Genomic DNA, 15,744 nt, shown 5'->3' on the forward strand with positions numbered 1-15,744 from the left:
CATATTATTCTGTATGTAATCAATTATTTTTCATTACAGTACACAAGGGCCCATATTCTTTTCCGTTCTCAGGCCCGCGTGCGTTCGCACGGGGCCAATGTTTTTGCATTGCGCATACTCATTCCTGCGCATGTGCATGCACTTGGTGCGCGCATCCACAGCAACCAAACTGGTCGCTGTGTGCACGCATCCATGCTTGCAGAGAGCATTAGCGTAAGGTAATGCCAGCGTTTAATGGCCATTCCCGTGAGAACGCTGGGCGTTCTCATGCTAATGGAGCCATGACGGATGTGCGAGGAACGGGCAGCTGACATCACCCAATGTCAGTTGCCTGCCCACTTCCCCCCGAGCATACATGCATATGTAAGGTTGCTCAGAGCAATCTTACATATGCGTGCACCTTCCACATCTTTCGAAGGTTGTTGACCATTGAAAGATGTGGGAGGGTCCCTGTGGCATGCGAATGGATGTTTATTTAAAACATCCATTCGCAGTTAGTGCAAACGTACGCGCCTTGCAAATGGTCGGCCAGTGTACTACCATTCGCAAGGTGAGATCTGGGTCACTCGCAAGGATGCAAATTACGAGCGAATGAACCAGAATGCCACCTAAGATATAGCAATATATTTATGGTTCCGGTTGATAGATCTACAGTGTCTAGATAGACAACCAATTGGTCTACCCTAAAATTTGAAATGTTGACATGGTCAAAATGTCTACATAACTCAGGTAGACACATGACAAGTTTGGCGTGAGTTTTTAATTTTTTTTAATCCGTCTTGTTCTTACTTCACCATCCATGTTGGTATAGAGGTAGAATATAATACTGCGCCGAGCCTGAAGCATGGCGTACGCCTTACACCAATTGGGGGTCATGTGGAGCTTTTCATGTGTCTACCTTTTTGACCGTGTGCCTACCTTTTTCATTTTTTGACCATGTTGACCTTTTAACCCTGTCGAACCTTTCCCTGTTGACGTTTTGACCACGTTGACTTATTGCATGTCCACCTATTAACTGTCTTACTAGACAGTGTGTATCTAATGATCCACACCCGAGTAGTGCCCATGGGCACCTGCACCTAGGAGGGCTCACACCACTCTGCACCCACATAAAGTTAAACTTGCCTCTAGCGCTGCAACCCAGTGCCCATTCTTCTGGTGATATGCGCAGTAGAACAGTCCCCGGAAACAAGACGCAATCTCCATGTTCCCTACCAATGAGGAAGGGGGCGGCACGGAGCCTGCACACAGGTCTTCTCCTCCCTGCCCTTGTCTAGTTACAGATGTAGCGCCTCTCAGCCAGCCCAGGGAATCACTAGATTCCCTGAGCTGGTGGTCGCTGGTGGGGACGCGTGCATCTGACGAGGATGCGTGAGTGTCTCACATACACGTGCGTTCCCTTCACTCGGCGGCGGTTGGCGGAAAACCTACCCATCTTCACTTCAGGTAGATGGGCAGGGTTGGAGGGGTGGTGCGGCCAGTGGCGGGGGTGACAGGGAGGCGGCAGAGGGCAGCGGCAGGCTCCGTCAGACCAGGGCATGTGAGCATCTTGTGTGTGTGCGCACCCCCCTTCTGGCGGCTGGCAAACGACGGCGGATGGCTATAATGACCGCTGAATGTTAAGAAATTATGTATTTTTTGTACACAAGCTTACCCGTCTTATTCTCATGTCTTTACAGATGATTGACCAAGGTTTAATCTTACATGAAGGTTCATATTTCCGTGACCTCTGGAATATTTTGGATTTTGTGGTTGTAGTGGGGGCTCTCATAGCGTTTGCTTTGTCGTAAGTACAGTACTTTAACCCATTAGATGCTGTGTTATGTAACCAATGCGAAGTCTCTGAATTGTAGATGCCATGCTGGCACTTTTTTCTGCCTTGTAGCTAATCTGTTCTCACCCACTGCCTTCTCTCACTTTTCTGTCCCCTTCACTTCGGCTCATTTCTTGGATCACACACACAGGAATATTTTGGGGTAAATATGTACTTGTGTTGTGGAGAAGCCATTGTGAGCCCTTGTATGTCCTTGTATACATTATGTACAAACATAATCATTTGTTTCTGTAAATGACTGTAATGCTATGAAACAAGTCTGCCCACAGAGGTATAAGAGAACAAAGCCTCCCGTTTCCTTTCCCCTGTCTTATATATCAGTACAATAATGCATTAGCCATTGTCAGTGTCTCTTTGTGTCACGGGGGAACCGAGACAATGTTCGTGCCTTGTGTCTGCTGTAGATGTTTCTTGCATTCATCTTGTTTGGATTGATCATGTGAATGAGAAACTCATTCCAATCTTTCCCTTGCATTGTTTGTAATTTGCTTGTGGTGCATCTCTTAGGACTAACAAAGGCCGGGACATCAAAACCATTAAATCTCTACGTGTACTGCGAGTGCTGCGTCCGCTCAAAACCATCAAGCGACTTCCAAAGTTGAAGGTAACAAATAAGGGAGAGCGTCAACAGAAGCATTGCTGGCATTTGTTATCAAAGTCTTGCAGCTTCAAAGCCAGGCAGTCTATGTGCCCAAGGGTAGATTAATGAGAATGCTTTCCAGTGATAAGTCTGCCACTGTAGATGTTCTTAAACTGTGATCTAAGATATTTTAATCACTGCATGCACAGGAATGTGTTAGCGGGACTGGCACAGCTGACCCTTTCCATATAGGGACTTCATGAGCTGCAGGACTTACCCCCCCCCCCCCATTGGTTAAATGCCAAGACCCATTCCATTATGTCCCGCGTGACAACACAGAGACTCAGGGTTGAGGGGTTGATGTGTCAATAGTGAAAAAATGGAGAATTTGACCAGTGGAGAAGTTGTCCAAAGCAACCAATAAGCTCCTACCTATCATTTTATAAACTGTACATGATAAATGCTACCTCAAAGCTCATTGGCTGCATTGGGCAACTTCTCCAATGGCTCCCTTCTCCACTCTTTTTAGGGGTTTTTAAACAAACCCTTATATATGAGCTTAACCAAGAAGGTGCAACCTCTGAGATTACCACGGGCTGTAGTTAAATAGTTCCACATGGTTTTATCCATTTGATAAGGAATTTGCCTTTGCGAGTATACCCGAATAAGGGCCATTGAATGTACATGAGTGTAAAAGGTATTGCTCAGTAGCGTGAATGCTGGCATCCTCAAAATTCTATACACTCCAAAGTGGCTCACCCAGCCCCTGCCCCACTATGTTTGTCTGATTAGTGATGGGCTGTTTTATCAACTAAGTTATCCCTTTTATAGAAATTAATCATTAATTTGCACTTCCAACAATGGGGGTTTAAAAAGGACTATCTTGTTTTATTAGACAGTTTTCATTGAAATTGTATTTAATTCTATCTTTTCATGCCCAGATCCTACAGTATATTCACCAATCCAGTTAAGCACGATTAGCATTTACAGTGTGATTGCACATTCTCTGTATGTATTAATCTCTAGTGTACATTTTTGTAGTGCTTAATTAGAACTTGAATTTCCGTATTGCTTGTGAAAACTGAATTTGTGATCTTCTCCTCAGGCAGTGTTTGATTGTGTGGTTAACTCCTTGAAGAATGTATTTAACATCCTCATCGTGTACAAACTCTTCATGTTTATATTCGCTGTCATCGCTGTCCAACTCTTCAAGGGCAAGTTCTTCTACTGCACAGACAGCTCAAAGGATACAGAGAAAGAATGCATGTACGTCCCGAGAATTAATGTGTCTCCGGGGATACAACCAGAATTATACAAGGGAAAATCATATACATAATTCTTTCATCAAACGATTATTCTGTTACTGACTGTCTACTGCATGGACCCCATCACCATAAGGGCAGAGCACACATGACATTCCTCTGGCAGATTTAATCATAGGATTAGAGCCAATGATTACGTCATAAGTAACAACTTACTTATTCCCAACGGCAGCTCTTACCTCTGCAGAGGAGGGGGGCTGCCGCAATTGCGGCCCCCCTGCTGGTTCTGTGCTTGTGGTCTCCCCGCTGCCACCCCCCAATCCCGGTCCCAGACGCCGGTCCCAGTCCCCACCGTGAGGCCAGCACATGCGCAGCAGCTTCTTCGATACTACGCATGTGCTGCCTCCCGGCCTCTATGGGCTGCATTTGGAGCAGTCCCCAGAGGCATATTCAGGGTCCCGGGTCTGGCGCATGCCAGTATCATCCTCGTACTGCACATGCGCGGAATCCGGTTTTGCATCTCATCTCACCACCAACACCAGCAAATTCCTAACTAGTCACCTCATCTGTTTCTTAAATGTAGTGGCTGATTCAGAGGTGGACGCTATTGGGATGTTTATGCTAAGCATTGATGTTTGGGGGGGCGACATCTAGCATTGTTCCAGAAAACAGGGGATGTCGGGCGTATCAGAGCTCATGGCTATTGTATGTCCTCAGCTTCACCAGCAACCAGGGCTGGCATTATAGACACTCATTTATGGGAATACATTAAAAAAAAAATCCCCTCCAGCAGTCCAATGCCACCTCTCCACACAGCAAATGCTGTCAACACTGATTGGTTAATAGCTCCAGCCATCCACCAATCAGCATTCTGACCTCCATTTAGTGTCAGGCTGCAGGCTGGAGGCAGTTAGAGAATGCTGCCTGGCTGCTCTGATTGTTTGTAATTCAAAACAGTCTCTTTCTGCCTCACAAGATACGGGTAACCCCCTTCCTGCCACCACCCCCGGCACAGCTTATCCCTGGGCAGCTGTCCAGCGTGCCCATATGTTGTGGTAGCCCTGCTGGCAACATGAATTTGCAGGACATTCTGAGTAACCTCGGATGTCTAATGTTCATGCAATTTATTTACACTAATGAGAAATGCCATCTTTCACTTGAGACAACTCCTGTGGCTATTGCATACATTGCATAAGATTCGGCTAACAGCATCCACCTCTGAATCAGCCCCTTAGGGCCCTTTGATAAGTCACACTTATTTCTTTCCTAACCATTCCAGTTTTTTAAGTAAGGAGCAGTATCCCATCACTGAGTACACAAGCTTAATCTACGTTCTAAGCCTCCGCTCAGCCACAGGGATAGACCTGGGTCCTGCTGCAGTTCTGCAGAATGCTACAGTATTTAGAATACATGATGACAATTGTATTATATGTATATATATATATATATATATATATATATATGTATTATAACTGATTACATGTGCTTCATTTGTATAGAGGAAGTTACATAGATCACGAGAAAAACAAGATGGAGGTAAAACGCAGAGAATGGAAAAGACACGAATTCCATTATGACAACATCATATGGGCTCTCCTTACACTGTTCACTGTGTCTACAGGAGAGGGCTGGCCTCAGTGAGTATTGTCTTCCTAAGTCTTACATCAGGCATGATCAAACTATGGCCCTCCAGTTGTTGTGAAACTACAAGTCCCATCATGCCTTGCCACTGTTTCATGTAGTTTCACAACAGCTGGAGGGCCACACTTTGGTCAGGTCTGTCTTTGACATACATTGTATGCCAGTAAGGAACACTATTCTTAATGGAACATCTTCTATTTTCTTGTGACTAGGGTTCTACAACACTCTGTAGATGTGACTGAAGAAGATCGAGGCCCAAGTCGCAGCAATCGCATGGAGATGTCAATCTTCTACGTTGTCTACTTTGTAGTCTTCCCCTTCTTTTTCGTAAACATCTTTGTGGCTCTCATTATCATCACCTTCCAAGAGCAAGGGGACAAGATGATGGAGGAATGCCGACTTGAGAAGAATGAGGTGATTGGCCAGACAGGGTCGCTGTTATAATAGTACTCACAGGACTTTTATTGGTCTTTGTTATTTTATGCACATCTACTGAAATGGGTTTTAATTGTTATGTTCTATGTGGGTGGTTCACTCCATAAGGTAACGAGACATCTCACATGTGTAATTATTTCTATTTCATTTTAATTTGGCCAGGCCACAGCAGGTAGACCACTGCTTCCCCCGACGCCCATTATACTGTGCCTCATGTCAGTCATATTGTCACATCAGCTGTAAAATGACCGTGCTTGCAAAAACATGGTCACACACTGAGGTGCATAAGGGAGATCAGACTGCTGCTTCTAGAGGGCACATCCACAGCTGAACTTCATCACCACCATGTGTTCAGTGATAACATCATGTCACGGAAACAGGATTTGCGTTGGTGCGTTGCCTTTGATATGGCAGGACAGACGTTCATGATGAACAGCGATCCTGGAGCATAAGCACGTCCTCCACAGACAGTGCACCAAACCTGTGTTCTTGACATGAGGTTATCACCGTACACCTGGACAATGTCAGTGATTTTCAGCTGCAGAAATCTGAACACACTATGCACCTCCATATTTGACCATGCTTGTGCCATCTTACAGGTGACATTGGGACAGTATGACTGATATGAGGCCCAGTCTAATAGCTGCAGGTGGAAGCAGTGGTCTATCTGCTCTGGCATGGTGGGAAATTAGAATGGCATGGAGAACATTACATTTGTGATCTTGTTACCCTATTTACTGAACCAACCTCATACATTGGTTTATCTCCACAACACAGAAACGTTCGGGGATGGCAACAAATGGCTAATCCTACTTTCCAATTACCGTAATCATACAATTTATATATAAGACAAAACTCCTGCTTTCATTTCAGTCGCTTTTATTCATGAATTAATTTAGAAAACTGTGAAGAGTGTTATTATCTAGGGCTAAAAATTCCTATTCTAATACTATTCTGTTTCGTTTTACACTCTTTATTTCTAATTATATGTTATTTTCTTTTGTAAAGATATAATTAACATACCTTGTTTACATATTGTAGTTTAGCGCTGAATAATTCGATTTTTAATTAATATAATAAGGGCACACTTTTCTCTCACATTGTACTTGCTTTCATGTTCTTGCTGTGTTCTTAAGGCTTATACATATCTGTATACCTGTCCCTTTTGAAGTTTGTTGTCACGTCTTCCCGACAACTGAAGAACTAAAGGTTCCGGACCGTCCGTTTTGTACTATGCGATGCGCGCTCCCGCGCATCACATAGTACGGTACAAAAAGTATGTGCTGCACATACTTTTTGTACTAGCTAAACTTCGCATCGGATCGCATTGCATGCACACCGCATGCACTAGGCATGCAATCCGATGCGAAGTGTGCTAATTAAGACCCAAACGGATCCGTTTAACGGATCGTGTATGGGCCCCTTTAGACTATAGGGCTGCATGATATTTAAATAAAAAAAACTTGGACCGCATAATTCCTAGGGGGAAATTTACTAAGATGGGAATTAGACTTCACATGTGATGTTGCTATGGGCAACCAATGAGAGCCTATAACATCCTCTGCCACACATCGCCGGCATTCGCATTGTTAATAATGGCATATGCACTAACATATGTGATTATTAACGCAAAGGACAGCTCTTGTGTTGTGGCCGTTGATGTGTAGCGGTCCCCCCTCCCTCCCTGGACCCTTACCCAGCTGCCGGGGCTCTGCCTCCTCCTCCCTGCACCCGGAAGCGGTGCAGGGAGGAGGAGGAGGCAGGGCACCTGGAAGCGGTGCATGGGGTCACTGGTCCGGGCAGCACAGCAGGAGGCCGAGGGGGGGTTGTCGCGGATCAGTGAGGGGCACACAGGGGACGGGAAGTTGAAGTTATACATAATACAAAAAATTCCGATAGTCCGAAATACTGACAAGACCTATTCAATCCCAGCTGTTTTCTGCTCAGAGCTCGCCTCAGTCACATCTGCATTGTGAGAAACAGCTGTCAAGTCGTTTCAGACTTTCGGAATGTTTTCAAAAGTCGACGATCGGAACTGACATTGAATAGATTGTATGTAAATTCAACCTATTCTTGTCGAAAAAGGCTGATATTTCTGACAGTCGGGAAATATCATCCGTCATTGACAAGACTAGTACGCCTGCTCGAAGAAAATGCTTTGAAAGCTAGTAGATGTAGTTTCACTCGCTGCCAACAGATGGCAGTGTTTGCGAGTCACACGGACACTAGACCTATATACAGTATAGATGATAACATTGCTTTCTTAGCTAGGAAATGCATTTGGATTTAATTACATATTAGCACATCACTCAGAGCTATTCTTTACTTAAGCAGAATGGTAATTACAGATAAAGGTCAAAGCTGCTTATTTAGCTTAATATTGGTTTTTACTTACCATAGACACAGATGGAGAACATTTGTATTAGATGATTACCATGTTTCCCGTTACAATATCATCTGAGCGTTTCACCTCTAACTGTTCTGCTACTCTTGCAGTTTGGGAGATGACATATGTTGAATAAGCATGTCCTGCATCTGTATGTTCATATATTGGGGCCATTTTATGGGGGAGAATATATTGGGGAGATTTTCTTCAGCAGTTTTGCATATTTTACATGCATATTTGTAGAACAAATAAGGTTATGGTGGTAAGTACATAAATTCAGGAATAAAACATTGGATTACAGATGTGCCCTATTTGTACCAATTCTTGTTAATGAATAGACCTGGCAATGCAGGAATCAGTAAAGTATAGTCAATCAGATGACTTATGCTGAGAAATGTCTTCCTGTCTGTCACAGAGAGCCTGCATAGACTTTGCTATAAGTGCCAAGCCTCTCACGCGGTACATGCCACAGAATCGCCATACCTTTCAATACCGTGTGTGGCACTTTGTGGTCTCACCATCTTTTGAATATACCATCATGGCTATGATTGCCCTAAACACGGTGGTATTGATGATGAAGGTAAGAATATGATAACGTTTTATTTATTAATGAATTAATTTATCTGTTCACTGACAGCAATTCCAGTGTTCCATTATGTTGCATTATTTTAACCACTTTTATGTCTACACACTTCTATTGTGGCAGCTGTGAAGGTGCGGGTCTTACCGCTCTCCGCAAATTACAATAAACATGGGAACATGAATATGGAACATTGTAATGCCCCTTTTCAATTGTCACAATAACTCAGATTATTGCCAGTACAAACCTGGTCGCAGCTCCGTATAAAAGGCCCCTGAAAAATAACCCGGGACCAGGGAATATGACTGAGTAAGCTATCAGGGTTGAACCCTGGAAAGACCCTTGGACCAACTCATCATGATGTCATCTCTAAGCACCGGCAAATGGAAGACACACCACTAACCCAAGATCCAATTTGCGTTGTGACCAGGCATCAAGCTGTTGTAATACAGTATGGCTTGAAACCTGTGTCCAGTTACCTGTGTCAGACCAGGGTTTTTTTCTAGTGGAAAAGGTGCATAAGTAACATATTTAATATTACGTGGCCAACAAATCATGCAATTAACTTTTTCCACAATAATTTTTTGGTTCCATCATTTTTTAATTGCTTGAACTTCAGTGCTCAAAGTCAGCTGCATCACACGGATACCCCAGTTTTCCTCTTCACAAAAACAAGATAAGGTCCAGAGCTTAAAGTGGTCTGGAGAGGTGGAAGAACTCCTTTAATTTTGCCATTTAATGTACCAACCCTCCCCTCTCCCCATTAGGCAGAGCCAGGGCCAGTGGTAGGGTTTTTGGCACCCCCTTACAAACTATAACGCTTTTCTGTTCAAATTACTGAGCAGGGCCAAGGTGGAGGATAAACTAGCTCCACCTCACCATTACAGGTGGTGGAACTCAGTTCCACCCCGTTCCCCTCACTTTAACCCCTGATACAATCTGAATATTTCCCGCTGATTTTCTGTTTTATAACAGATGAAAAAATAATTGAAAGATATACCAGGGTTGCCGACCCTCCCGGAATTCCCGGGAGTCTCCCGAAAATCGGGTCCCCCTCCCGGCCCCCCGGAAGGGTGGGCAACCCTCCCGGAATCTGGGGGACCCCCCCTGAACCCACCAAATCACGGCATGTAAATGCCGCAATCCGCGGGTCTCAGAGGAGGGGGCGGAGCTAAAATGGCACAATCACGTCATTTTAGCCCCGCCCCCTCCATGGATATCAATAATTTCTACTATTTCCCGTAGTAGGGGGCGGGGCTTAATGACGTCACCGTCAAGCCCCACCCCCCGATCGGGTAAGGAAAGTCTCCTCTCCGGGCTTCTCCCGTAGAGGAGCATTAAAAAGTCGGCAACCCTGAGATATACTGAGGGTTGTGGAATCATCTAACCCAGTGATGAGTCCTCATTGCATTTACAGGGAAGCACTAGAACAGTCTAGACCAGGCATTCCCAACCACGGTCCTCAAGGCACACCAACAGTGCAGATTTTAGTGATATCCAGGCTTCAGCACAGATGGTTTAATCAGAATCCCTCAGATACTAATTAAGTCACCTGTGCTCAAGCCTGGATATCTACAAAACCTGCACTATTGGTGTGCCTTGAGGACTGTGGTTGGGAATGCCTGGTCTAGACAGCAGAATAATATATAATGACCCTGATGATTATGACTGGTGGGCAAAATAGTAGTAATAGCGTAGTATAGGACATCATTATTGGTGGGAAGTTTCTGTAGCTTATGATATACCTTTTTATTCCTGAATTTACTAAATTAAATTTTCCTTTTTCTTTCAGTATTATTCAGCTCCATACACTTATGAACTTGCATTAAAATACTTGAACATTGCATTCACCATGTTATTTTCCCTGGAGTGCATCCTCAAAATCATTGCATTTGGATTCTTGGTACGTTCCTCAATTACTTTGCTAATATCTGTTAAATTGTTCTGCCGTAGACCTGATGATAAGGTCACTGTGTAACCAACTATTCAGATTTTATAATTACCGAATGATATGCACTAACACAACCGTTTCCTCACAGAACTATTTCAGAGATACCTGGAACATTTTTGACTTCATCACAGTAATCGGTAGCATCACTGAGATTATTCTTACAGACAGTAAGGTGAGGCGCTACTGCCATTTGCTGTACTGACCTGTTGCCTGGGGCATAATACATTTCCAGTATTGAAAACAAATGCATATTATCCTTAAAATGGAAAGCAGCCAATCAGAATCTGCTTCTTATTTATACATTTTAGAAGACAATAGATAGAAATTGATTGGTTGCCAATAGCAACATTCAGTCCTCAGTAGAACTCCCATCTTCGTAAATAAATCCTGAAGAGTTAATGTTCCTGTTGCCCATTTTTGCCTGGGTACGATCACTGCACTATTTATGTGATCACCCAAGTATAGCTTTATAAATGCTTCTAATTATGTGCACCAGCGGAGCGGTGGGCACAGACATGCTTATGGTATCACATGGGATTCTGTTTAAATCTCTCCTTTGATGGGTGCCCGGGCAACAGGATTTATACCTTCTGTTGTTAGAGCTCCTTGTTTTTCTGTCTGAGGCCGTTATTCTGGTTCACTCGCAAAGGCCAATGCCTTCTCAAATGGACAAAACCATGTTCACTGCAAGGGGGAGGGGGCAAATGTAACATGTGCAGAGATATTTAGATTTGGGTGGGTTACTTTTCTTTCATGCAGGGAAAATACTGGCTGCTTTATTCATGCATCTGTTCTCCCCAAACCCCCCCCCCCCCCTGCAATGCATGTGGTTATGTCCATTTGAGAAGGATTTTGCCTTTGCGAGTGAACCAGACTAAGGTCCTTAGTTCCTGTACATTGACCTGGCCATGTTGGTGTCACTGATAATTCATTAGTACCTGTTTATGAACCCTTATAAAAAGTAATTGTCTCACACATGGACTATCCCTGGTTACATTTACTGTAGTTCTTACAATTACATCTTGTATAACTAAAACAAAATAAATGAAGGGGTGTATCCCAATACCAGCGATAATTTTTCTCTCCACTAAAAAAAAATGAGCCGATTTCTAATCGATGGTCATTACAAGGCTATTAAAGCCCTTTTTTTTGGCCCAGGATAAAAATGTTCCGTTTTCGAGCGATAACACATTTTATCAGGATAAGTATCAGGCCTCATGTGTTATCGCAGCTCTGAGGGCTAGTTATGGTGAATTATGCTTTAAGTGCGGACTATCGGGGCAAATCCATTAACCTCTGTAATTTAGCGCTCTCAATCGGATTGATTGTCACAAACAAATGTTAATACACAAACAAGGGGGAAATTCCACCATCTTAATATGAGGGATACCCTCTAGGGGTAAAGCTTATTTCTGTTGACTTATAGATGAACATTCCTTCACAAAGTTGTAATTACCGTAATGTACCTAGGGGATACATATGATATCCCGGCATTCAGGATGCCAGTGGTCAATCCGATCAACCCGGCATCCCGAAGATATGGAGAAGCCTGATAGGGCACCGTAAGTGTCCAAACACTCAATGCAATGAATCTCTCCCTCAGCACAGTCTGACCTTTACCCTTGCAACTAGTGCCTAACCCCCATACCCCACCGTTTAAACCTAACCCCCTGCAGCCTAACCCTAACTCCCAATTCTAAGCGCCTAAATGTAGTCCTCCCACTAGTGGCTAAACTTACCACTGTTTCCCCGGCCACACGCTAGGATGCCCCACATACTTACAAATTGGGGTGCCAGCTGTCTTCTGATGACAGTCGGGATGCCGGCGTCGGCATATTGAACCCCAACATTCTGACTACCTGCATGCTGACTGCATGCAATACCTAGATACCGGTGCTCTTATATTTGTATTGGTAGTTTAATCTGTATTTCTGTTATCCAAAAACAAAGGGCAACATATCTCAACTTTGGGAAGGCAGCATAATAGTTTATAACTACAGTAGGAAAGCACAGAGAACCAGTTCTATAAAAGCTAATGGAGAACATCTGTATTGTTATATAATATTAAAAATTGTTTGATCTAGTTGGTGAACACCAGCAGCTTCAACATGAGTTTCCTGAAGTTGTTCCGAGCTGCCCGACTCATTAAGCTTCTCCGGCAGGGATACACAATCCGCATCCTACTATGGACTTTTGTACAATCTTTCAAGGTAATAAACTACTTTTGTTGTATTTGTTAACATTTAAAAATGTAAGTGTTTTGCATTGGATGTATAGTAGTCGTACACATGTTCTGTGTTTATATTACTGTATGTGACTGATTGTACCCTGCTCTGGGAATCAGTGAGGACTTCCCTTAATTTGGTGGTCAACCAGGCAGTCCAGAAAAGTAGGCAGGCATTCCGATATTGCTTTAACGGACTACTTCTAAAATAATTGCTGCTATATATGAAAGAGCTAAATGTGCCCATACACAGTGCGATGATCGCACCCATTATGGGCTGGATCGCAACGCATTCGTTTTGCATACGATTTGCGTGTGATGTGATGCGATCAGAAGGCTGATGCCTGCTCGGGGTGGGCGGCTGATGTCACATGAGGTCAACGCCCTTCTGTCTTTGGCGATTTGTCGGCGACCATTGAATGATTTCTCCTGCTAGCAGCAGATTTCTCCTGCTAAAGGGAGCAAATACAGCACATTTATATTTTTTCTCTGCAGGGTAAATACTGGCTGCTTTTACATGTAACCAACAGATGTTAATCAGCTTTATTTTTACACTGCTATTTAGATTTCAGTTTAAGCACACATCGCCAAATCTAAATCTCTGTGCACATGTTACATTTGCCCCACCTGCAGTGCCACATGGTGCAGTGCCCATTTGTGTGTTTTTTTGCTTTGCTAAAAAAACTCTCAGGCCCTAAGCCCAAGCTCCTGCGACCAGCGATTAGAATGGGCCTGAAAACGGGAGAGCGCACCTGGCGATTATATTTCCAGCGATTTCAGCCCCCATCGCCCCCGTGTGTACACAGCTTCAGAAAGTGAGAGATTTGGTAAGAAATCTCCAGGTTTTTTTAAAGCGGCAATCATTTAAGCCCCGTACACACGGGGGAGATATATTGCTCAGCTATATATATTGCTGAGCAATATATGGCTGAGCAATATATTGCTCAGTTTCTCCTTTTCATCAGCGACCAGAGATGGTCGCTGATGAAAAAGAAACTGCTGGGGGAGCCCGGCAGTGGAAATCAGCTGGTCGTAGGAGCTTGTTCCTGCGACCAGCGATCACTACAGGGGTAAAAACAGGAGCGGGCACCCTGCGATATATCGCCGGTGCACACTCCCATCATGGGCAAAATGGTTGCTTAGTGACCATATTTCCCGCGATATTGTACAAAATCGCCCCCATGTGTACACAGTTTTACACTGCAAAATCAAACTGGTTTTGCAGTGTAAATGATTGCCACTTTAAAAAGACTGGAGATTTCTTACCAAATCTCTCACGTTCTGAATCTCTCATCCTATTACATTTCACCCTCTGTCTAAATCAGGACCACAGAGAGCTGTCCCTGTATGCGCTGTCAGTTCAATAGTTTCATGTTACTTTATTTTCAGGCTCTTCCTTATGTCTGCCTCCTGATTGCAATGCTGTTCTTCATCTACGCCATTATTGGAATGCAGGTAAATCTGTCAATTCACCCCTGGACAGGTGTCACTACATAAAGGACCTTCTTACCTCATTTATTGACGCCAATCGTTTATTTTCGCCATTTATTTTCGCCATTTATTTTCGCCAATTATGATATGATTGTGTCGCTTTATTACATCCAGTAGATCACAAGTAAACACAACTAAAAAAAACAGATTTGTCCATAAATAAAAAGCATTTGGGCCGAGCACTGTGCTCTCCTGGGCACACACCAGAACTGTGATGCACAGAGGAAGCCAGTCACAAGATGAGGCAGACTGCTAGAGACAGACCATCCTGCTCCATCCCTCACAGTTGTCCTGCTGTGCCGATGGGATGGAGCACCCCTAGGATACAGAATAGCTCATATGCGTACCATATAATGCACAATAACAGCACCAGCAGCCATGCTGTCTTCACATCCAGTATGCAGTGATATACCATATCAAGTTTTAATGTATGTGATTTAGGTGTTTGGAAACATCCGACTGGAAGAGGACAGCCATATTAACAGACACAACAACTTCAGGAGCTTCTCCAGTTCCCTCATGCTGCTTTTCAGGTTGGTCTGGAAAACTCTGTATCTTCAGTGAAAGAAATACTAGTAGCTATACCTACATTCCTGCAGTATTAAAGGGAACCTGGCATGATACATCTTCCTAACTTTGATGTAAACACAAGTTTGGACTGGTACAGCATTCCACCCATCTGTCCCGATTTTTGCGGGAGCGTCCTGTTTTTTTGGGACGATCCCGTGTCCCACCCGGGGCTGTCAGTGTCCCATGTTGGGGGGTGCAGTTGGGAGTCTCCCCTGGCCGGTGCTGCTCTGCTGAGCAGACCAGTGTGGAATAGATGCTGTGTGCATGTGCGCAGCATCTATTCCCAGAGACAGAGGTGCTGGGGGCATAACCATCCGCTCACAGAGCTGCTGGCCATGCTCCCACAGCGACGAATATGGGACATGGCTCACGGGTCCCGAATTCATTGTTTCAGAAGTTGGGAGGTATGGGTACAGGGTAAACCCAGTGGGGGCCCACTTTCTCCTCTAGGAATCACGTTCCAGACTGTGCACTTGCATTATACATTAATGGGTAAATCACACCTTCCCCATTTCCCATTGTAGAAAACATCAGTGTCTGTGGATAATGTGGTATAGTGTATAGGTGCAATGTATACAGTGGGAGCCATTCTGGTCCCAGGGGCCCATGTGTACAGCTCTTCTTGCTCCCAGTATAGATGTGCTCATGGAACACACAGAAAGCTTGGTCAAAGGGGTATCTTTTGCCTGAGACTATTGAAAGACCAATGCCAGTCTTAAGAGAGAGCAATGTAAATAGTGAACAGATATCAGTGTTGACACAAATGATAAAAGTAATACATTTTATTCAT

General features: G+C 44.0%; 1 protein-coding gene across 6 annotated transcripts in view; it reads left to right on the plus strand.

Annotated features, from left to right (window-relative positions):
• The window catches only part of CACNA1E (calcium voltage-gated channel subunit alpha1 E), a 643,532-nt gene that overhangs the window by 580,244 nt on the left and 47,544 nt on the right, over positions 1-15,744 (plus strand). For all 6 annotated transcript variants that reach the window (XM_083157191.1, XM_083157187.1, XM_083157188.1 and 3 more), the window contains 11 exons: positions 1,680-1,786; positions 2,342-2,438; positions 3,520-3,680; positions 5,176-5,313; positions 5,530-5,731; positions 8,554-8,718; positions 10,511-10,621; positions 10,758-10,841; positions 12,754-12,879; positions 14,283-14,348; positions 14,826-14,917. In XM_083157191.1, the coding sequence (XP_083013317.1) occupies positions 1,680-1,786; positions 2,342-2,438; positions 3,520-3,680; positions 5,176-5,313; positions 5,530-5,731; positions 8,554-8,718; positions 10,511-10,621; positions 10,758-10,841; positions 12,754-12,879; positions 14,283-14,348; positions 14,826-14,917 (1,349 nt within the window). The remainder of the gene's footprint in view (positions 1-1,679; positions 1,787-2,341; positions 2,439-3,519; positions 3,681-5,175; positions 5,314-5,529; positions 5,732-8,553; positions 8,719-10,510; positions 10,622-10,757; positions 10,842-12,753; positions 12,880-14,282; positions 14,349-14,825; positions 14,918-15,744) is intronic.

The sequence above is a fragment of the Crinia signifera genome, chromosome 8 (genome assembly GCF_055691185.1).
Source record: "Crinia signifera chromosome 8, ASM5569118v1, whole genome shotgun sequence".
Taxonomy (NCBI): domain Eukaryota; kingdom Metazoa; phylum Chordata; class Amphibia; order Anura; family Myobatrachidae; genus Crinia; species Crinia signifera.